The 21,832-nt window shown below is 44.3% G+C and overlaps 2 protein-coding genes across 7 annotated transcripts in view; both read left to right on the forward strand.

The window, feature by feature from the left end:
• Positions 1-2,818, forward strand: part of myo3a (myosin IIIA) — a 47,499-nt gene extending 44,681 nt beyond the window's left edge. For 5 of the 6 annotated variants that reach the window (XM_020601140.1, XM_020601114.1, XM_020601155.1 and 2 more), the window contains 2 exons: positions 867-1,031; positions 1,731-2,818. In XM_020601140.1, coding sequence (XP_020456796.1) covers positions 867-1,031; positions 1,731-1,830 — 265 coding nt within the window. In that variant the 3' untranslated portion in view covers positions 1,831-2,818. The remainder of the gene's footprint in view (positions 1-866; positions 1,032-1,730) is intronic. The other variant, XM_020601145.1, reaches the window with a different exon arrangement.
• A 1,330-nt stretch (positions 2,819-4,148) lies between these two features.
• gad2 (glutamate decarboxylase 2) overlaps positions 4,149-21,832 on the forward strand; it is a 25,333-nt gene continuing 7,649 nt past the window's right edge. Inside the window, exons 1-14 of the mRNA XM_020599543.1 lie at positions 4,149-5,007; positions 5,313-5,375; positions 5,504-5,632; positions 6,297-6,530; positions 8,912-9,002; positions 9,824-9,936; positions 10,410-10,525; positions 10,937-11,016; positions 11,448-11,502; positions 11,686-11,802; positions 13,068-13,132; positions 13,230-13,308; positions 15,617-15,766; positions 16,273-16,380. Of these exons, the coding sequence (XP_020455199.1) occupies positions 4,932-5,007; positions 5,313-5,375; positions 5,504-5,632; positions 6,297-6,530; positions 8,912-9,002; positions 9,824-9,936; positions 10,410-10,525; positions 10,937-11,016; positions 11,448-11,502; positions 11,686-11,802; positions 13,068-13,132; positions 13,230-13,308; positions 15,617-15,766; positions 16,273-16,380 (1,476 nt within the window). The 5' untranslated portion in view covers positions 4,149-4,931. The remainder of the gene's footprint in view (positions 5,008-5,312; positions 5,376-5,503; positions 5,633-6,296; positions 6,531-8,911; positions 9,003-9,823; positions 9,937-10,409; positions 10,526-10,936; positions 11,017-11,447; positions 11,503-11,685; positions 11,803-13,067; positions 13,133-13,229; positions 13,309-15,616; positions 15,767-16,272; positions 16,381-21,832) is intronic.

The raw sequence follows: 21,832 nt of genomic DNA on the forward strand, positions 1-21,832 counted from the left end.
AGGATGGGAAATGGGAAATCTGGTGCATTAAGAGTGAAAACTGGAGAGTAGACAGAGGCGATGAGGGACATGGGGAGACAAACTGTGATTTTCAGCCAGATGGCAGCATATGAAATGTTATATATTTGCCATTTAAAGCACGTGGAGTTTAAGTCTTTGTGTGCCTTTTATGTTTCCAATAGCAGCTACAGCAGTTTGTTAGAAATAAACAGAGGAGAATCTGGGTAGTTACTGTAGCATGAGCAGTGAACCAGGGATGAACCAGCCCCTGAATCAACACTGGTTCACTACCAGGGCTGAAATAACTCCCTGGTGGCTGAACCAGGGCTAAGCAGACCACAGCAGGCTGACTATGGATTAGAAAACTGTAAAAGCTACCAAACTTTAAATTTCATTAACCGTAAGCCAGAAACCACACTGAGTGTCTTCAGCCACACTGTGTGAAGATGTAGTCCAGTGCTATCATTAGCATACTAACATGCTCACAATGGTAGCACTTGACATGCTCATGGGTCTAATATTTACAATATTTACTATAGTAGTTTAGCATGTTAGCGAGTGCAATTTAATTAATTATCACTAACTACAAAGTTTGACTAAAGTTGTGTACAGACAGTACGTCTGGCATTGCCATCTGTACAAAAAAAAGTGTTATCACAAGTAGCTCAGGCCACTTTAACCTACTAACATGTACATTGTTTTCAGCATTATATCCAGCTCTGTGTAAAAGCTGATAAAATTCTGAGCCTGTCCTGGGTTCAGTTTCCACCCCCGGAGCTAAAGGAAAGACTACGTGTCAATGAGCAATTTACACAGCCTGCAGCTAGTGTTAATATTCTCAAAAATCTGTTCTGTTTGTGCTTTAGTCTAGGGAAGCTGCTGGATGTCGATGACCAGTACTACCAGGGCCTGTCCACCAGCAGGTCTGAACCCTCCATATCTACAGAGGAGAAATCAGCTGATGCCAGTAGACAGACCAGAGAGAGGGCTGTCACTGAACCAGGGCCTAGCATACTTGCCAGAGAGAACAGGTACACCATGTGTGTCCATGCTTAGAAAGATGTGTGTATTCTTTAATGGCCAACAACTGGGACTAGTTCACTCAGAGAAGTGGTTTTACGATTGAAACCCTAGCTAACTAGTTTCACATCAATTCCAGCGGTGGTCAGCAGTGATTGGCTGTCAATGCAAATGGGGGTTAAAGTACAACAAATTTGAAGTTTCGGCGCACCCCCATTTCAAGCTGCACACCTCAGACGTCTGTCTACTCAGAGCATGTGCAGCACACCACATACACAACCATGGCAAGGTGTGTGTAAGAGCTGGTTTTCCACAATAATGTAAACACACCATTAGAGCGGTCATGAGACATTTGCACCTGTGCAGATCTGCTGCTTTGTTGACAGATGAGATTTTTTCCTGAAATACTACACTTGGCTTTTGCATCCCGGTTGGTCAAAGGAGGGATGGTGTCAGACCTGTGTATAAATTGCATCTGTTTCCCATTTTGTCTGACCATAGCATCACACACATGATAAATGACCAGTGAAGAAGATAAACAATATGAAATATTTCTCTTGAACGTGAACCTTTTTATCTTCTTTCTCATTCTGTTTCTTGGTCCAAATCTTCCAAGGCATCTCCTGTTCTGCTTTTGCTTTTACTTTCTGCTGTGTCTTTGTGCTTCTGGATTTCATTGTTGTCTCCTGTGTGGTGTCGACTGTTCCCAGGATGCCCTCCACAGAGAGTCAGACTGAGGAGAATCCGCATGACTACAGACACCTACTGAGGAAGACGTCCCAGAGACGAAGGCTCATCAAACAGTACTGAACCTGGGTCTGATCTTTTTAATTTTTTGGGACATAATCTGTGAAAGGCAAGAGGATGACTCTCACTGTGTGGCAATGCATCAAGAGCTGCTTTTCCGCCATGAAGTCCCTGGTACTTTTTATTCCCAGGAACTAAAGCCCAGGAACTGTCCCTGGGGTAAAAGACCCTTGAGCGCATTGTGATGTACATTTCCACAGCAGGGCCGAAGCCCAGGGAAGATGAAACAAATTAGCCTGCTGATGTAAAAGCATGAAGGTCTGGTTAACATGTCCCAGTGGTGGAGGACAGGCTGCAGGCAAAATTGAAATGATTGCTTTTCTGCATGTTTGTACTCATTTAACAAGTGTATTTCCCTTACTCGCCAAGATTTTATTGCAAGTACAAGCATAACGATTGTTAACTCCGAGCAGGCCTGATGGTTCACTTCATGCATGTCATGCTTTCTTCTGTGCCCTCTGCCTGCTGCAGTCCATGTGTGGAGGAACTGAAATTCAGACCCTGGATCATCCAGTACAAAATGCAGGTGGAGGAACTATGTTCCCTAAAAGGTTCCTGCTCCCTGGGGAAAGTTGCCCTGGTGGAAATGTGGCTAAAGCTTCTTCAGAAGCATTTGAAATTGCTTAGTTAGGGAAATGAAAGGTACCTACTGCACTGATTATTGATAGCCACCAGTCTAATTAATCTGATTGAACAATCTAATAGACAGGATGAAGGAACTGTAAATAAGAAACTTAAATTTGCTGCAGATTAGACTTTTATTTAGTCATTTGTAAAGTAGATATTTGTACTTTAGCTCATTTTGCTTTATCTTTTTGTCAAATATTGTGTGTGATGTTGTCCATATCAATAATTTGTTATAACTTCAAAATGCCTATAGATCATGTAAATATGCAGGCCATGCTCTTACATATTTAATATTTCACATTTCAGTTCTTTCTGAAAAGTGTGCCTTTGGAAAATCAGCTTCAGAATCATTATCATTTAAGAAATGTGCATTCTTTGCTCTGGTCTAAACTCTGATTTGCTCACTGAAACATTAAATATGTGAAATTACATGTCATGTTTTATCTTTAAGCATATACAGTATGTGCCTCTTTGCATGGTGAGGTTATGTACGCTGTTGCACATGTTCTTTTTACTCTCTCTGTTTTAAACCATAACCATTCTTCATAATGGGGGGAGGGGGGCAGACCAAAAAACTGTGAAGTCTGTTAGCCTTTCTGGTGAAAAGCCAATCAGGACTACAAAATGTAAAAAATAGATGCAAACCCACTAAAAAGAGACAAAATAAGTAGAAAGACAAACAAAAGGCTTCAAAGGCAGCTAAATGACTACAAAAATATGCCAAATGACAAAATGTAGCACAAAACAACTACAAAGAGACGCAAAACAAGTAAAAATTAGCACCAGATGGCTAAAAAGTGAAAACAACTACAAAGAGACATGCATGTTCAATAGTTAGAGAGGTAGTAGCCTTTTACACGTCTGTGCCCAGGGGCCCATTGTCTCATAATCCATTCATGGGAGGAGTAAACAGTGGCAACTGTGTCATGTTGATATCAAACCAGTTTTGACATCATCTTCTTTTCTGCAATGATTTCAGCATTTCAGAGACTCAGCCTCTGACCTTTGTGTGATATTTTACAGGAGAAACCCCTGCAGGGCGTGTTAGACTCCCCAACAACATGCTTACTAAATAAATTGATAGATAACAAGATATACTGTATGTCTCGGGTTCCCACAGTCCTACACTGGATTAGCAAGCTTGATTGGTGGATATAATAGAAAAGGAACATGTATGATGGTTTTGCAAATAGAGCTGTCTTTTTAAAGAACATGCTCCAACAAGCATTATGTTTGATAAAAAAATGTATTGCTGTAACTCTTGGCAAACAGTTCCATCTACTTTATAGTCATTGTGGCATTAAATGGTTTTTGGCGATTGCATCTATAAATCATAACAGATGTGACTCAGGCTTGTTTTGATGCCCAGAGGGTCCGTTTGCTCTCATTCATTAACGATAAGACAACAAAGTGACATGTCAGACTGTAATATTCCAATTTGTAAGGACTAATGTGCGTAATTATTAGGCGTCCTTTTAGTTTCTATACATACAGTATATGATTTATAATTTATGCAATCTGCTGATTTATTAAATGTCAAGGTCCTTAATTTTAGTTAAGGGTGGAAAACAATTTTCCTTAGGTGACGAAAAAGACCAAAATAAATGGTGAAACAAACTAGAGCTTCGGGAATTATTATTCTTGAAACAATAACACGCCTCAGCACAAAGAGGAGAAAGCAAGGACCTACGCATGTTGTGTGTACGCGAACCAAGCCTCCACACTGTTTCTTCACCGGAGGCGAACAATTAAAGCAGTCGGTCTCCAAGAAATAGGTCTGCGACTGCTGGGCAGATAAATTAGTTGGCATCCACTTTCTGTAGCCTATGGAGGGTAAGTTCAGCTCGCAGGGGACCAAATTCTGGGGATGTATAGAGGCAGGACGCACGACGCAGCACAGCTCGTCATGCCCTGAAGTGAATCACGATGGGATTTCTCTTGTGACGTGAAATTTAGGTTAGATGCAATTGGACATGGTTTGCGCGCTGTAGATTTACCAGCAGCTGTGAGAGCTGATTTTAAAACCACTTTTCACCATCTCTTGGCTTTGCTCTTCTTTTTTGCTTTGATACTTCACTGAAAATGTAGCACGCTTATATCAAAAGAAGAATTTCACTATAGAGTTTTGCACCCAGGACTTGCATTATATGTTGTTTTTTGTATAAAGCGCAGAGAGTGGCTGCGCTTTTACGTAGAAGCGCTGGCTGAGTGCGCCGGTGAAGTCAAATGTTTGCAAATGTCTCTGGGAAGACGTTGCTTCGTGCTTCCTGCACCTTTGGACGCCACCGACGACGCATGACTGTTTTTTTCCCATCCACGAGTTGTTTTATTTTTCAGGGCTTTCCTGTAGCATAAAGCGTCTCTCGGATGTGCGGCTGCGTTTTCAGCAGTCGGAGAGGTCTTGTCAGCTTCAGCACAGTTCCTGCTCGTCGCGCGTGGATGGGCTCTGCTCGTGTCTCTTGTAAGCCCTAACTACAATGGCATCTCACGGTTTCTGGTCTCTTGGCGGAGATAATGCGGGGGCCAATACCGGGAGCCAGAGTCCCAATACACGTGAGTGGCTTTTTGTCTTCACAGCACCTCTGACCACCGGGCGCAGCTCGAATTCCAGCGCAATGTGTCTTGTCGGTGCCCTGCATTTGGTGTTGCTGCCACCGGATCACTACCAACCAGGCCTGCTGGAGCCTGTTCATAGTCCACACATCTGCTTTTCGTTTTTGTTTTACTCTGCTGACGGCAACAGTTTACCTAAAAAAAATTAATGCTAAGTTGCATGGTGCCATTTGTGTTTCGGCTGTCACCTTAAAGTTAGGACCGAACCTGAAACTGTCCATCCTTATTTATCTCTTCTCTTCCAGCCAGGGCTTGGTGCCAAGCGGCGGCTCAGAAATTATCCGGAGGAATTGGATCGAAATTATGTGGTATGTTGGTTCACAGCAAGCAGGTCGAGTGTGGGAGGGAATGGGGGTGCAGGTTACGTTATTTCTGACATTTTCTTGACATCATGGCTTAATAAAAATATCTCAGTGCTGTTTTGTGGTCTCCAAAGCACTGCTCAATGTCGGGGAGGTGGAGAAGCCCGCCGAGCCGCCGCAGACGGCTGCTGGCACCTGCGACTGCAACAAATCTTGCAACTGCACCAAAGCGGCTGTGGTCTTCTCCGACCTCTATTCAACAGGTACACAAGCATGGTGCTAACCTTTACACTGACCTCTTTGAGCCAAAGCATCGTGCAGAGATGGGCTTTGTTTATTCAGTGTAAAAAACCACATCAGTAGGTCTGAGTGAGCCTGTTTATTCCAGCAAGCTTAATTATTATTTGTTGTTTTTTTTTAATTAATGAAAATATCTGGCAATATGATTGCACTTGGTGTCATGCAAATCAACTTTCGTTTCAATCATTATAATGTAGATCAATTTTCTTGACGATGATAGAGATGATGATTCTTTGTTCCCAGACAATAAAATGCTTCAATTGAAACTGAGACACTCAATCCAGACTAAATCAAACCATTATTGTCTGGAATAATAACAGAGTCTAACAATTTTACAGAGGTCACCTTCAGCAAAAGCTCGTATTTTGATGTGCTGGGCTTTGCAGGATATATCCTTCGGCTTTTATAACAAAAAGAAATGTGGTGTTTTTCTGTCTGTGGAGCTTTGGGATAATTTCACAGCAAATGCGTCTTATATGGTCTTGTTTTAGAGGCCTTCACACCTCATATGCATCTTATTGTTGCATGTTTTTATCAGATTCCTCTGCACAAATTTTGCACAAATTTTGTCGAACCAAGTCCAGGAAGGCAAATCACAGAATGTCTCCGCTGCTGATTTTTTTCCAGACCTGTTACCTGCCATGGACGGTGACATCAAAACGATGACCTTCCTGCAGGAAGTCGTGGATATTCTACTGGCCTACGTCGTGGAGTCTTTCGACAGGGAAACGAAGGTGATTGATTTTCATTATCCAAACGAGCTGCTTCAGCTGAACAACTGGGAGCTGCGGGACCAGCCTGCGACTCTGGATGATATCTTGATCAGCTGTCGCGCTACTCTCAAGTACGCCATCAAAACAGGTAGGCCTGGGTTTACTGTGAATGCCGAATGCATGCATAGCCTACAGATTTCTAGCGTTTAAAACGCGATGAGGCCATTTTTAGGTTTGAATGTTTGGAAATATCCCCCGTTTTAAGCTGCACGTTTGAGGTCGACTAGGCCTTCAGACCGGCCTGCTGCGTTTGTGCCAAATATTCCGTAAATCACTAGCGAATCATTTCTGTCTAATATCTTACTGCAAATACAGAATTCCTGGAAAAAATATAAACGGAAAAGACACAAATACCACAAAGCTACGGAGTCATAAATGTTGCCACTGAAAATATATAAATGCAACAAGGAATCATAGAATCTATTCCAAATGTCTATTTGGAAAATATAAAAGTCAGCAGGATTTTTATGAAAATGGTGGAATATTGTCAAAGCTCATAGAATAAAATAAAGACAATGGCATAAAATAATTTCTTTTAAAGCAAATAGGCTAATGAATAAATTCCGGCTACAAATCTGGACGCTGTCCTCGTTTTTCTCCTCCTGACCATCAGACCGACAAACGCGGTGGCGCAGTAAATCTGGTTCACCAGGAGATAATGGACTAATAACTGCTTCACAGGCCAAGTCCATTATCCTGAATGACGCATGTGGGGAGAAAATTTACAGCAGCAGCTCAGGACAGTTTTCATCCCCTCAAAATACAAATATGGGCTTGAAATGAGCAGTAACACCCCCACCCCCATTTACATGTGTTATTCTAAACCCTTACATGAACTCGCTGTCGTTTTGGTGTAAGCAGATATAAGGTCTTTTTAAATATTTTATAATATATTGTATTTGTCAACAATCTTCTCATGAATAACTGTGTTTTATTGTCTTTCATTATCTGGTTATACACCAGGGGCCGCTGAAGGATTTTCACATATATGTACAGTTACATTGTAAACGCTTTATTAAATGTTTACATCTTGTTTATGAATGTTAAATATAGGGCCGGGGGTAAAGTATAGTCTCTAACAATCAGACTTTTACATGAGTTATTTTAGGAAAACAATAAATTCTTGCTCCTAACCCGAAAAAGGTTTTTGCCACTGTGGCTGTTCGTTTACGCAGCAAAGGTTTTTCAGGGGTATGAAAACGCAAAAGTTTGGAATCCGGTCCCAAAGTGGGAACGTTTGATAAGCCACAACCCGCTTCACTGTGTAAACGTGCATGTGCGTTTCCCCTGAGTGGCGACCTCTTGCGCATGCCTGTTAGGGCTTATGTAAATAAAACATTGACTAAAACGTTTGTGCGCAGGCACGTGTTACTTTGCCTGTGTTTCCCCCCCCCCCCCCCAAGTGGAACCCCACTCCAGGGGTTGTGGGTAGGGTGTAGGTTTGATCTCAACACTGGTAGGGACAACACTCCCACCCCACCCCACCCCGAATTAGGGCCTTACATGAAGCACTGAAGACGCACCTGTTCCCTCATCAGCCTGCTCAGCTTCTCTTGCCTGCTGCTTCTTCCCACATACAAAATAATTTCATGGGGTTTCTAAGCTGTCTATGAGGATGAGAGATCTTGGTGACACTATTTAGCCTATTTTCTTTAGTTAAAATTCACCAATATTATGCAATACTAAGTGTCGTAGTGCAATCATTAATGTGTGAAGTCATAGTGGTGACACTACAGTGAGGTTATTGAATATTTTTGAGGTATGCCTATCTCTTTTCAGTGTTGCACTTTGTAGACGGTCCCTGCACACTCGTCTCACAGCCGGCTGCACACACAGAGTAATGCTATTTGTCTGGAGCAGAGGACAAGTCATTTTAGCATGTAGCTTGTTGTCTATATTACTATGAAACAAAAAATGTGTCATTTGTATTTTAGCAACATTTTGCTATTGATCCAGAAACTTTGAATCTGTGAACATCTTCACAATTTGACCACAGTCAGCCACTACCTCACTGTCAGCACACTGACTGACAGCCGTCGCCTCCGTCCCTGGGAGCAAATATGACATTTGCACATATGGGGAGCTTCACATTGCCCCTTCCCTTTCAGTGGGTCAGTCACATCCTAATAGTCTAATATGACTTCACTCCAATGACTGTGTGTACAGGTTTGCTCAAATATTGGAAGGGACATGTCCCTCTCATCCAAATGCAAAACTACGCCCTTGCCCACATCACACCGCATGTTTTCAATATATGCCAAGATTTCAAATGTTACTGCAGCTGCAATTCTATCCTTTAGTTAAAGCATTTCATAGATCATCATTTATATATATATTTTTGCACAGACTCGACACAAACACATAAGAAGCATCTTTCAATTTTCCTGGCACCAGATAAAAAAGGTTAACGTTGCAGCCATCTCACACGTTTCCCCCTCCTTCTGTTTCCTTCTGCCCCTTTTCATTCAGCCCACCCCAGGTACTTCAATCAGCTCTCTACGGGATTAGACATGGTTGGACTGGCAGCCGATTGGCTAACATCCACCGCCAACACCAATATGTAAGTATGCTGCCTGCTGCTTCACGATTTTAAGCGGCGATAATGATTATGACAATGAATTCCATTTCCGGTCCATCCAACGTGCACTCCGCTCTGCGTCTGCACTGGCTGATAGCAGCTTTTTTCACTCAATCACGACAAATGAAAAGGGTGAAATGAAAGGCAGGACCCCCCCTTTACTCCCCACTGCACCCCTCCCATCTCTGCCTTTTATCCCTCCCCCTCAGCTCCGACCCCCGTGGGGATTCAAGGGGAGAAAATTAGCTCTGAAATTAAATTCTGACTAATCTGAAGCTAATTTTAGTGTGTGTGTGTTTGGGGTGATAAACACGGCAAGAATCAGCCTTGGCAACTGCAAAACACCGCAGTATTAGCTTCATCTCAACACAGCCAATACACCGTTTACTAATAGAAAAACAGCTCAGGAAGTTTATTTTGAATGGAGCAGCAGGAAAGGAATGAAAATGTGAGATTTGTGCACACATCATTTGGGTCTGTCCAAAGTAAATCATCAAAAAACAGTTAGTTGTTGATGTTAGTACATTTTGTTTTGAAGCATCAATACAAATTAAGAATTTCAGGTCTCTTCAGAAATGAAGGCACAGCCTGTAAAAGCAGTCGATTAATAAAAATTCTACATTTTTACTACAAAATATATTCTTTTATTCTTCATGATTTTGATATATTTCATCTACATCAGTCTTCAAGTTCAACACTAAATGTCTTGAAACACCCAGATTGCAGCAATGCTCATTTTCTGGCTAGTTTTCAGTGACGGATCATGGTATATTTCACGTTCATCCATCCCTTGTGTAATGCAGGTTCACCTATGAGGTGGCTCCTGTCTTTGTGCTACTGGAATATGTCACTCTGAAGAAGATGAGGGAGATCATCGGCTGGCCAGACGGGCGAGGAGATGGCATCTTCTCTCCTGGTATGTGTGGAGCTGCCAGTCTCTCCGCCCCTCTGTTGCACTGAAAATGCATGTGTGCAATGAAATGCAATGAAATGTGTGTGTGTGTGTTGTAGTGTCAATTTGCATTTTGATGATATAAATGGAACTTGTTTCAAACTCAATTAGCATAAAATCATTTTCTTTTTCTATCTTAAGCCCCCACCTCATCACCTACCACTCTTTCTCTCATGCACTTCTGGTTGACACATGATGAGGAACAGTCATTTGAGGATTTATTGAGAAAGACTTTGATTGGCTGTGATTTTAGACGCTGCATCATCTCTTGATATGCTCCTGATACCTGTAAACAAAATATTTTTGCTGTTGTTTCTTAATTGTAAGCAGGTGTGTGAAAGTCAGAAACCTGCGTCGCTGAGACCTGTGAGTGTAGGCTGTGTGTGATATGTGCTGACTGACTCGTTATAAATCACTGAGCCCCATTTGTCCTCTAGGTGGCTCTATTTCTAATATGTATGCCATGCTGCTGGCTCGCTTCAAGATGTTCCCTGAAGTGAAGGAGAAAGGAATGTCATCTGTTCCCAGACTGGTGGCCTTCACATCTGAACATGTAGGCATCTATAAGTCACTTCACCTGATAAATATGTCCACTGCATAGTCAACATGGGTCTTACTGGATCGAATAGCTCTGATCACAAATATCAAAAAGATCAAAATAGCTCAAATGTATATTAGCTGTAGTTTTACAGGTGTTTTAAGTGACTTTGTACCACTTTCACACCACCACTGCTGATATAAAATTGAAACTATATGTCCGATGCAGGACACAGGGTGACTGGTGTGTCTGTCACTGCACCCCCTTCATTTTGAAAGATACTGTGAGCAAAAAGCCAATACATGACACACAAACCTGTCACCTGTTTGACAAATCTTGTTACTTATTCTCAGATTTTTTTCCCCCTGTCTGGTGACCTCCAGTATGAAATACAGTCTCTCTGTCATTTTTTATGTTATCTTTCAGAGCCATTTTTCAATCAAAAAAGGAGCAGCAGCTCTTGGCATCGGGACTGAAAGTGTGATCTGCATCAAAGCAGATGAAAGGTAAAGCTGGCCTCACGTTTCAGCCCACTTGTATGGTACATAGTGGACGTTAGTACATGAATTCCACTGGCAGACGGTGCATTTGAAGCAAGTATTTACGTACAGTTTTGAAATATCGATACTTTATTTTACATTCTCCATTTTTGTTTATTTATTTTTTATTTTATTTCATTTTATTTTTTGCTTCTTCTTCTCCTCCACTCATTCTGGGGGAAATATTGTACTTTTTAAACCATTACATTTACAATTAATAATAAATGAATAAGTATTACTTTAAATTTTGGTATTTTAAGCACGTTTTGTTGATGTTACTTTTTCTTAAGTAGAATTTTGAATGGAGCATTGTTACAGCACTGAGTTGGTTGCTGTTGCTAAGTGAGCAACAGCAACCAACTCAGGAAGCAACCAAAGCTTGTTTTTCTATTTTGCAGTGGTAAAATGATCCCAGCTGACCTTGAGAGGAGAATACTGGAGGCGAAACAGAAGGTATTGTGATATGCATTTATAACATAGCTATAAATAGATATAACTTCACACAGCACTGACTTTATAGTACTCAGCCAGCTGAGACTGCAGTGATGATGAGGGAAACTGGGGACATCTTGGCGGTGTTGTAACTGCATCAGTAGATGCTTTATATACAGTCACTGTTTGTTTGTGTTTGTGCAGGGCTTTGTGCCTTTCTTTGTTAGTGCAACTGCTGGAACAACAGTGTACGGAGCATTTGACCCTCTCGTTGCCATTTCTGACATCTGCACAAAGTACAAGATCTGGATGCATGTTGACGTAAGTAAAACTAAATCTAAATATTCTGTAATCTACAGCCATTAGTATATGGAAATGAGTCAGCATAACTGCTACCTTCAACATGCATGACGCACAATACCAATCCACAGAAGGGACTTTAGGAAAGGAATAGAAACAGAAAGCTCACCACTGAGTTTGACAGATCTCTTATGTCTGCCTCACCTCTAGCTGCTTGTGGTTAACCCAGATAGGCACTAGCCATTTCCTATCTAACAATGGAGATTAGAAAAACTGGAACAGAGGTTGTAAATCGTCTCCTCTCTTGACTTTACCATCATGGGCCCTCTCACTAAAGGAGCTCTATCTGTTAATGAAGGTGATTTAGTCCTGACAAGGGGATACCTCTATTAAGAGATGTACATGGCCTTACCTCTTATTCCCCCAAAATAGCTGACATGGAAGAAATACACATCTTCTGCTCTTGGGATGCAGCGTCTCATGAAAAAAGTGTTTTGTGGCTTTTTAAACTGTCATGAGGAAACATTCAGAAATGTGTGCAAACAACTGTACAAGCTACTGGCATGTGGACTTGTTTTTTGAGAGCTGAAAATGACACTAATGTTTAGAATAAAGAAGATGATATTAGCCAATCTTTGGACTTTTTCCTTATTCATTGATGACATCTCAGGGTTATAAGGATACATCGAAAAGCATAATGAAGTAGGCACTAAGAGGAAAATACATTAACATTTTAAAAATGAAAGGCAATAAATAAATAAACAAATGAGCACAACAGTGTCTTAAAGGTAGTCATTATTGTTTTTGGCAAATGTGATGAACATGTTGAAAATACTTTATAAAAGCTGGAAAAAACATTTAAGTTAAAAAATGCAAATGAAATAAAGTGATTATTGCAGATTTACACAGAGAGAGAGCACCCATCACATCTGAGGCAGATGAAACTGCATTGAAGTGTGAGACTAACTTGTAGAGTTAGACTGATAAATTGGTTATGCTCATGTATACACTAACATTTGCTCATTTGAGATACATTTGTATCAATGCATAGCCTACATTATTTAAGTTAACAAATTTCTGGGCAGAAACACCACAATGTTTTTAGAAAGTGTCTGCAGTACATAATTTTTCCACCAGAGGGCATTGACGATTTTACTCTTGTATAGTACATATGTACAGTTTACTAAAAATGTAATGATAATTACCAAAATATGTTTATTTCTTATTACTAATGCCAGTATTTCACTCAGCATCTTTACTTAACACCTGTCTGTCTCTCCTGTTAGGGTGCATGGGGAGGAAGTCTACTCATGTCCAGAAGACACAGGTGGAAGCTGGATGGAGTGGAGAGGTGACTTTTTTTCAGGGTAGACACAAACTGGTAAGTGGTAGAAGTTTTATGAGCATTTGAAATAATAATGCATGATGTCTGTTTTTGTTAACTGCAGGGCCAATTCAGTAACATGGAACCCACACAAGATGATGTCAGTCCCTCTGCAGTGTTCTGCCCTGCTGGTCAGAGAGGAGGTATGCCTCATACCACTTAATTTCATCATCATGTAGGTTTGTTTTTCTTTTCTTGTGGTGATTATTAACCCCAAGTTTGGACCCACAAGCAAGACTCAGGAAGCAGTAGTATAGTTCTAAGGGCACCCTCACTGATACAGGTAACAGCAGGGATAGAGTGAACTAACACAGGGTCAAGGTACAGTCCAAGGTAAAGCCAGTGGACTTTCCCTTACGGGGTGAATCCTCAAGCAGCTGGGGAGGTGAAGATGTTCACCAGTTGATGACTTTGGAATTCAGAAAGGGCCAAACAAAGCGGGGCACCCATGCTCCTGGATTCCACTCTAAGAGGTAGATCCTTGATGGAAAGCCATAGTCTTTGTCAGAGGCGGTGTTGTAGAGCAGGAGTGTGATATCTGTTGACTATCCTCATGCAGCATGAGGGAAGGTGAAGGAGGGAGGACTGCCAGATAAAGGACTGTGCTGAGGGTACAGGGGCTTCCCTCTCCATTTTGTCAGGGCAGAGAAAAGGTTGAAAACCAAGGGTACATTAAAAGGAGACAGACCAAGGAATTAGGAGCGTACTCTCAGCAACTGTTGGGCTTTAGAGGTTAAGTTTTACAGCACAACAGGCAGTGATGGTTTCCAGCTCCTGATTCCGCTTCTCAGTCTAACCATTGAATTTGAGATGATACTAGTGGCTAACTATGGCACTCGGAAGCCTGCAGAAATCCTTTCAGAAAAGAAATGTAAACTGAGGTAGAAGTAAACGTCCTTGGGTTGACCTTGAGGGCGGAACACATGATTAATCAGCAGTCAGTGATGTTGAGGGTGTAGGTGTGACTATAGGAGGAAATCCAGTGACAAAAATCATGAAGATGTGGAACCAGGGACAATGAGGAATTGAGAAAGGCTGTAGGGGACCTGCCAGAGCCCAGTAAAAGACTTTGTGTAAAGAACAAACAGGACAAGCAGCCACAAACTCCTGAACATCCTCCATCACCACGGGCCACCAAAAGTGTTGTTATGCTAGAAAGGGATGTACTCTCCACTGCAGCACCTGTGAATGAAGGGGAGAAGGGACAAACAGGCTATTAGTGGGACAGATTTTAGGGACATAGCATCCTTCACCTTCTGTTCCACTCTCAGGTTATGGCCATTATCACAAATTTGGCAAGCAGAATCTTTTCGAGTTCTATAGGTCTCTCCTTTACAAATCTATTAAAGAAAAAGGCCCACCTGCCTTCTTGGACATTTAGCGTTTTGGCGGAACAAATGCACTCCAGATTTTTATGATCTGTCCATACCACAAATTGATGCTCTCTGTCCTCCAGCCACTGCCTCTATTTCTCCAGGGCCAGGAACATTTGTGAGAAAAAAAAGCACAGGGATGCAGTTTTTAAATGTGAGTTGACTGCTGTGACAGCACCTCACCTACCCCAGTGTCTGAAGCATCTGCCTTCACCAAGAGATGAGTCAGAGATACTGAGAACAGGTGTAAAGATGAATCTGGACTTGGGTGTTTCTGAACCATGTGCAGAAATGTGTAAAACCCAGAAAATGCTGCAGCTGTGTGCAAGAGCTAGGAGTGGGCCAGTCAGCCACTGCCTGGACATGATGTGTGTGATCAGAGTATTGTCTTCATACAAACACAAACTTGTTCACGATCTCCTGCAAGACATCATTAACCAGAGCATGAAACACAGTTGAACTTTTAGTTAGGCCAAAAGTCATGACTAAATACTCATAGTAACCACTGGGAATATTAAAGGCAGTTTTACACTCACACATCAAATTATAGGCATTGTGCAATTCTAGTTTGGTAGAGAATGTCACTTCCTGCAGTAGCTTGATGAGAGGAAAGGGGTATCAGCTCTTTGTAGAATTCAGTTCTTAGCCATAATGTTGATCCACACTCAGTACAGTTTCACTCTCTTGTCCAACTAGTCAACAAATAAAACCACAGCTCCAGCAGGGGATGAGGGAGGTGGAATTACAGTATGTCTGCTGCCAGGGACTCATAGATATATTGGTCCATCACCTAGTCCAGACATGTAATAAAGCCTGCCCCAAGGAGGTGAGGTGCCAGGTAACAAATCTTTGTTTAGTACTTTTCTGAGGTACTTGAGTACTCTGGGGAAGCACTGAACAGATCAGGAAAGTCTGAAGGCTGAGTTTTACTAGGCTGAGGGGCCTGGGCTGACCTACGACAGGTGGACAGACAGTGAGTGCTGAGGAGAGTCGATAAAACAGCAGTTGGTTTTCTCATGATGGTTACCTGCTAGATCGAATGGCAATTATAAACACTCTGGACCTTGTCTCCTGACAGGGTCTGATGCAGAACTGCAACCAGATGCACGCCTGCTATCTGTTCCAGCAAGACAAGCACTACGACCTTTCCTATGACACTGGAGACAAAGCGCTGCAGTGTGGACGCCATGTGGACATCTTCAAGCTGTGGCTCATGTGGAGGGCCAAGGTACTGAAAAAAAGCTCACATGAGAATTTGCTCTCTCGCTCATATTTGCATGCTGATTTTACAGGTTTTGTGATCATAGACATCCTGAATGTGTAATGTGAGCCGCTACACTGTAACACATGAAATCAGCAGAACCTTTTTCATAATTTAGCCAAAGCAATTCACAGGAATACCTGATGTAAGAGAAATATACCTTGCCATAGTATAATTAAAGTCACTATTACTGCTATTAATAGGAGTATTGGAGTCAGTGAACCACATACTTTGGCATTTTTCAAGCCTTGAGTAACTAAGCTGATGGAGATAGCCTTACATTTACCTTGATTTTTGTTTTGGCACTATTGTGTCCTTCTTATGTTGCCTTTTGACTTATTATAAGGCAGATATGGCAGTCCAGTTATCCACCAGAACAGCACCCATCTTTTTTATGCAGTTGAAGATGCCTTCAATTTAAATAACAAATCTCACAGATTAAACTTTTTGTTGGTTTTTTTTAATTTTGGCAGGGTACCATTGGGTTCGAGGCTCAGATTGACAAGTGTCTGGAGCTGTCGGAGTACCTCTACAACAAGATCAAAGGCAGAGAAGGATATGAGATGGTCTTTGATGGGAAAGTATGTCCACGTTTATCTTTCGCTCTCCATGAGGATCATTCAGCTGCAGCCATGCAATCAGAGAAAAGTAGCTTAGTCCATGATGCTCCTTTTACCTCCGTGTGCTCAGTGTTATTATGGGTGCATGGGTGACTTGATTGGCACACAGTGAGCCAGTTCTTTGTGTTGGATAAATGCCATTTTTACTTCTAACTACCAGTATAATGTGCTGTTATTATGTTTAATGAATAGCATAATGGCCCGTAATTGCTCATATGCATATGAATGGAACATTGTCTAAAATATCCTATCAAGCAAAGCAGCAACAACAAAAATATATGCGGGTATGATGGGGCTATTATGCAGAAAACTCTTTTATAAAAGGAGAGCTTGGACATCCAGAATCATTTACAGTTGAAGCTCTTTAATGTTTCAAAGCTTATTGTTTTCCTGCTGCGCCACAAAAGGCTAAAAGCATCACAGCCCAGTGGATGGTGTGAAAAAGCCACCGACCCAGGTGTTCTCTTGTTTGTGCTCCCCATTGAGCCATTACATCAATCTAATGTCCAAAATTCTACTGCTGAACAACCATGCCTGTAGGATTGAGGCCAGGGGGCTTGCTTAATACTAGTAATGAATGCTTTTCTACTAGCAGGCAGGCAGCTCTAGCAAGTCTACAGATGCAAAATAGAGCTGTGAGATACTTTCAGACATATGGAAAGAATCTGAGAATGAAGCAGGGCCTCCCTGTCTGATGCTGAGAACACCTAATTGTTACGTCCACGGATCAGGCCGTCCCCGGCACCTCGGCAGCTGATACCGGGGCTATCAGCGACTCCACCCCTGCTCACGTAGGAGCACGCTCCCGGCGACAAGGCACACCTGCGCTCAATTAGCTGAACCATACTGAAACACAGTGCTGGTGTGTCTTCTGCCGGCGACTTCGCGTGTTTCACGTCCTGGATCCTGATGTCTACTAAAATCGTCCTACTCTGGCATATTGATGTTATCCACTGTGTCGACTTGAGTGAGTTTCTCTGTCTTGTTAATGGTTTTTTTTTTCTTGAACTAATTACCAAGGGGTATCTTCTGTTATTTTGGAACTGACTATTGGGGAGATCTTATGTTTATTTTGAACTCATTACCGAGGAGTATCTTCTGTTATTTTGAACTGATGACGGAGGAGTGTTTTGTTTTTTGAACTGTTGCCTGGTGCCACCTATATCTCCGTGGGCCTTGCTGCCGATCGACGATTGTTGGTCGGGTTCCATATCAAGCGCCTGGGTCAGTGAAGCGTGGGCGCTTGTTCCTGTCTGCATACCTCGGCGCTGGGTTCCAAGCACGCCCTCCAGCCCGGAGCCAGCATTCCCCTATACGCAGGTCACCTGTGTTGTGCTCTACTTCATCACACCCTCATCCGCCTGTTGTCCCCTCTCCTAATCTCATCTCTGCACTATACGCAGTGCCAAAACCTCTCCTCCTACCCCCGGGCGGCTCCTCCAGTGGTCCAGTCATTTCAGCGGCCCCAAACGCCCGAGACCCACGCCGGTAGCTCCGCATCTGATCCTCACCACCTCCTTTCCATACTTTGTCAAATAAATATGTTTCTCTGATCTGAGTTTGAGTCCTGTCTATTACTGAGTCCAGTCGCTCTTTTGGTGTGCGGCTTGCCGTAACACTAATGGATTTTCTTTTTGAGGAGCAAATTGCCCCTGTTCAGTCAAACCTGCTTTGGCTTACCTAGCTTTCAGCACTTTTTTGGCAGATCTGTAGGATTTCATGCAAGGATGCCTTTACATTTCTTTCAGTTCTACAACATGGCTGAATGTATATGAGTATGTGTATATACTGGGTTAATTGCATATGTAGGTTTATGTTTATTTAATGCATGTCTTGTGCATAGAGTTGAGTGGGAATGAATCAAACAGATAATTTTGCATTACATTTTAAAAATCACATTAAAAACAAAACATATTTCCAATCTTTGACAAGTATTGGTGTATTATTACAGTTTGCTTAAAAACATCAACATCTCAGTGTGTAGTAGAAGGTTCATGTAGCTTAATCTAAAAACTGTTGGCAATCAACGCTATTCTGAATCAGCCAACCTCATATAATGACACACAGAGTCGCGAGTCCGCTCTGGGCAGTGTTTTTGCGGAGGGATTAAACGAGGCGCTTAAACACGCTCTGGCCTACCATGATGTACCCATGCGTTTTGACGCACTGGTGGAGTTGACCATACGTCTCGACAATCGTCTGAGAGAATGGCGTCGTGACCGGGGACATGCCTCTAGACCGCCCCCACAGCACCGCTCCCACACCGTGCCACCGGCCCGGACCCCTGAGCTGGAAACCCCTGCCAACGAGCAGTTTATGCTACTTGGTTGTGCCCCCCTCTCTGCGCAGGAGAGGGCCTGGCAGCGGGCCTCTGCCTATATTGTGGACAGTCAGGACACCATATTGGCCAATGCGCGGTCTGGCCAAAAGGCCGTGGTCACCAGTGAGACCGGGGAGGCTGGTGGCCAGTTATCAAGCCCCTGACAGACCTCTCACCTGCCCACTACGCTCGTATTCGGCTCAGACACCCTCACCATCACTGTGTTGGTGGACTCGGGCGGAGGACAACCTCATCGACCGGGTGCTCGTTGAGCAGCTCGAGCTTTCGGTGAGCCGCTGAACACACCGGTTATTGCGAACTCCCTAGACGGCCGCTTCATGGCCAAAATAACCCATCGCACGCTACCAGTACCAGTCACTATTTTCGGCAATCACCACGAGCTCATCTGGTTCCATGTTATCAGTACCCCACAGTCTCCGCTGGTGTTAGGCTACACGTGGCTTGCCCTACACAACCCACATATTGACTGGACCGTGCTGTCGTGGAGCCCGCACTGTGCTGCTTGTTGCCTCCGATCCGCTGTTCCTCCCACCCTCTCCGCCACCTCAGACCCCACTCCCAAACCAACAGATCTCTCCGGGGTACCCTTGGTCTACCATGACCTTGGGGAGGTTTTTCGGAAAGACTTGGCGCTGTCCCTACCTCCTCACCGGCCGTATGACTGCTCCATCGACCTCCTCCCTGGGGCTCCCCTACCCTCCAGCAGGCTGTACAACTTGTCCAGACCGGAGAGGGACTCCATGGAGCAGTACATTAAGCAGTCGCTACAGGCGGGTCTTATTCTACCATCTTCATCCCTGCTCGGGGTGGGGTTCTTTTTTGTGGGTAAAAAGGACGGGTCACTCAGGCCATGCATCGATTACCGCGGTCTGAATGACATCACTATTAAGAACAAGTACCCGCTCCCCTTACTTAACTCTGCTTTCGACTCACTCTCTGGTGCTGCTGTTTTCACCAAATTGGACTTGCGTAACGCTTACCATCTCGTGCGCATCTGTGAGGGGGACGAATGGAAAACGGCTTTCAAAACCCCGCTTGGCCACTTCGAGTACCTCGTTATGCCATTCGGCCTCACCAACGCACCGGCGGTCTTCCAAAACCTTGTTAATGATGTACTACGAGATTTCCTTAATAGATTTGTGTTTGTTTATCTTGACGATATCCTGATCTACTCCCCCACCATCACGGCTCATCAGCGGCACGTCCGCCTCGTTTTACAGCGCCTGCTGGAAAACAGGTTGTACGTCAAGGCGGAGAAATGCGACTTCCACGCTAATACGGTGAGCTTCCTGGGGTTCGTGATCGAGCAAGGTAGGATGAGGGCAGACCCAGAAAAAATACGAGCTGTCACTGACTGGCCAGTACCCAAAACACGCAAAGACTTGCAGCGGTTCCTGGGCTTTGCCAATTTTTACCGCAGGTTCATCAGAAACTATAGCTCCCTTGCAGCCCCCCTTACCGGACTGACGTCCACTAAGGTCCACTTCCACTGGACTGATGAGGCCGAACATGCCTTTCAGTCCCTCAAGGACAAGTTCACATCTGCCCCTGTTCTCATCCAACCTGACCCCGCTCGTCAGTTTATTGTGGAGGTGGATGCTTCCGACACCGGGGTGGGGGCAGTATTAAGCCAGAGAGCGGAGGTGGACAACAAGGTCCATCCCTGTGCCTTCTTTTCTCGGCGCCTCTGCCCAGCTGAGAGACGCTATGATGTCGGCAACCGGGAACTACTAGCCATTAAGCTGGCCCTAGAAGAGTGGAGACACTGGCTGGAGGGAGCTGAAACCCCTTTCATCGTCTGGACCGACCATAAGAACCTGTCATATCTGCAAACCGCCAAAAGACTAAACGCTTGGCAGGCCAGGTGGGCGTTCTTCTTTGGTCATTTTAGTTTCACACTCACCTATCATCCCGGTTCCAGAAACCCAACGCCCTGTTGCGACAGTACAGTCCTACACAGAACGACCAGAAGGAGGAGACGATACTGCCTCCCTCCTGTGTCATTGCGGCGGTAACCTGGGACATAGTGCAAAAAGTCACAAACGCCCAGTCATGCCATCCAGACCCCGGGGATGGGCCGCCTGGGCAGACCTTCGTCCCGGACTCTGTAAGGACAACAGTGCCGAAGTGGGCCCATACCTCGCGTTTCGCCTGTCACCCCGGGACCACGCGCACGCTGTCCATACTGAGACACTGTTTTTGGTGGCCCATCATGGACCAAGTCGTCCGCCGATTTGTCAAGGCCTGTTCCGTTTGCGCCTGCTCTAAGAGGTCCCATCAACCGCTCACTGGTCTATTGCGCCCCCTTCCCATACCCGGTCGCCCCTGGTCCATATAGCCATCGATTTTGTTATGGGTCTTCCCCCTTCACAGGGCCATATGTTCATTCTGTCCATCATAGATCACTTCTCCAAGGCGGCCCACTTTGTTGCACTCCCTAAGCTACCCAGCGCCAGGGAAACCGCGGACCTCTTGGTTGCGCATGTCTTACGCATGCATGGCATACCGCAAGACATCGTCTCGGACAGGGGGCCACAATTCACTTCTCAAGTGTGGAAGGCATTCTGTACAGCCCTAGGGGCTACTGTCAGCCTGTCCTCTAACCCACAGCCTGGTCCACACATTTGGCATGGATCGAGTACGCGCACAGTGGAACCCACAGCCTGCTCCACGCATTTGGCATGGATCGAGTACGTACAAGCGCTCCTACGTCGTTGTTGGCGCATCTGGCGACGCACACGCGCTGCTCTGGGGGGCACAGCCGAGAGTAACCGACGGCTGGCTGACAGGCACCGCCGTCCAGCCCTGTCCTACTCCCCGGGTCAGAAAGTATGGCTGTCCGCGGCACATGTTCCCCTGAAGGGGATTTCCCAGAAGCTGGCACCCAAGTATCTCAGTCTGTTTGAAGTCGACACCGTTCTGCACCCCACGGCGGTGCGCCTGCGCCTGCCCCGCTCCATGCGCATTCACCCCACTTTTCATGTGTCTTAGCTCAAGCCGGTATGTGTCAGCCCTCTCTCTCCCGCAGCTGCTCCTCCTCCTCCGCCTGTCGAGGTGGACGGTGCCCCTGCC

This window comes from Monopterus albus, unplaced genomic scaffold (assembly GCF_001952655.1).
Source record: "Monopterus albus unplaced genomic scaffold, M_albus_1.0 scaffold3.1, whole genome shotgun sequence".
NCBI lineage: Eukaryota > Metazoa > Chordata > Actinopteri > Synbranchiformes > Synbranchidae > Monopterus > Monopterus albus.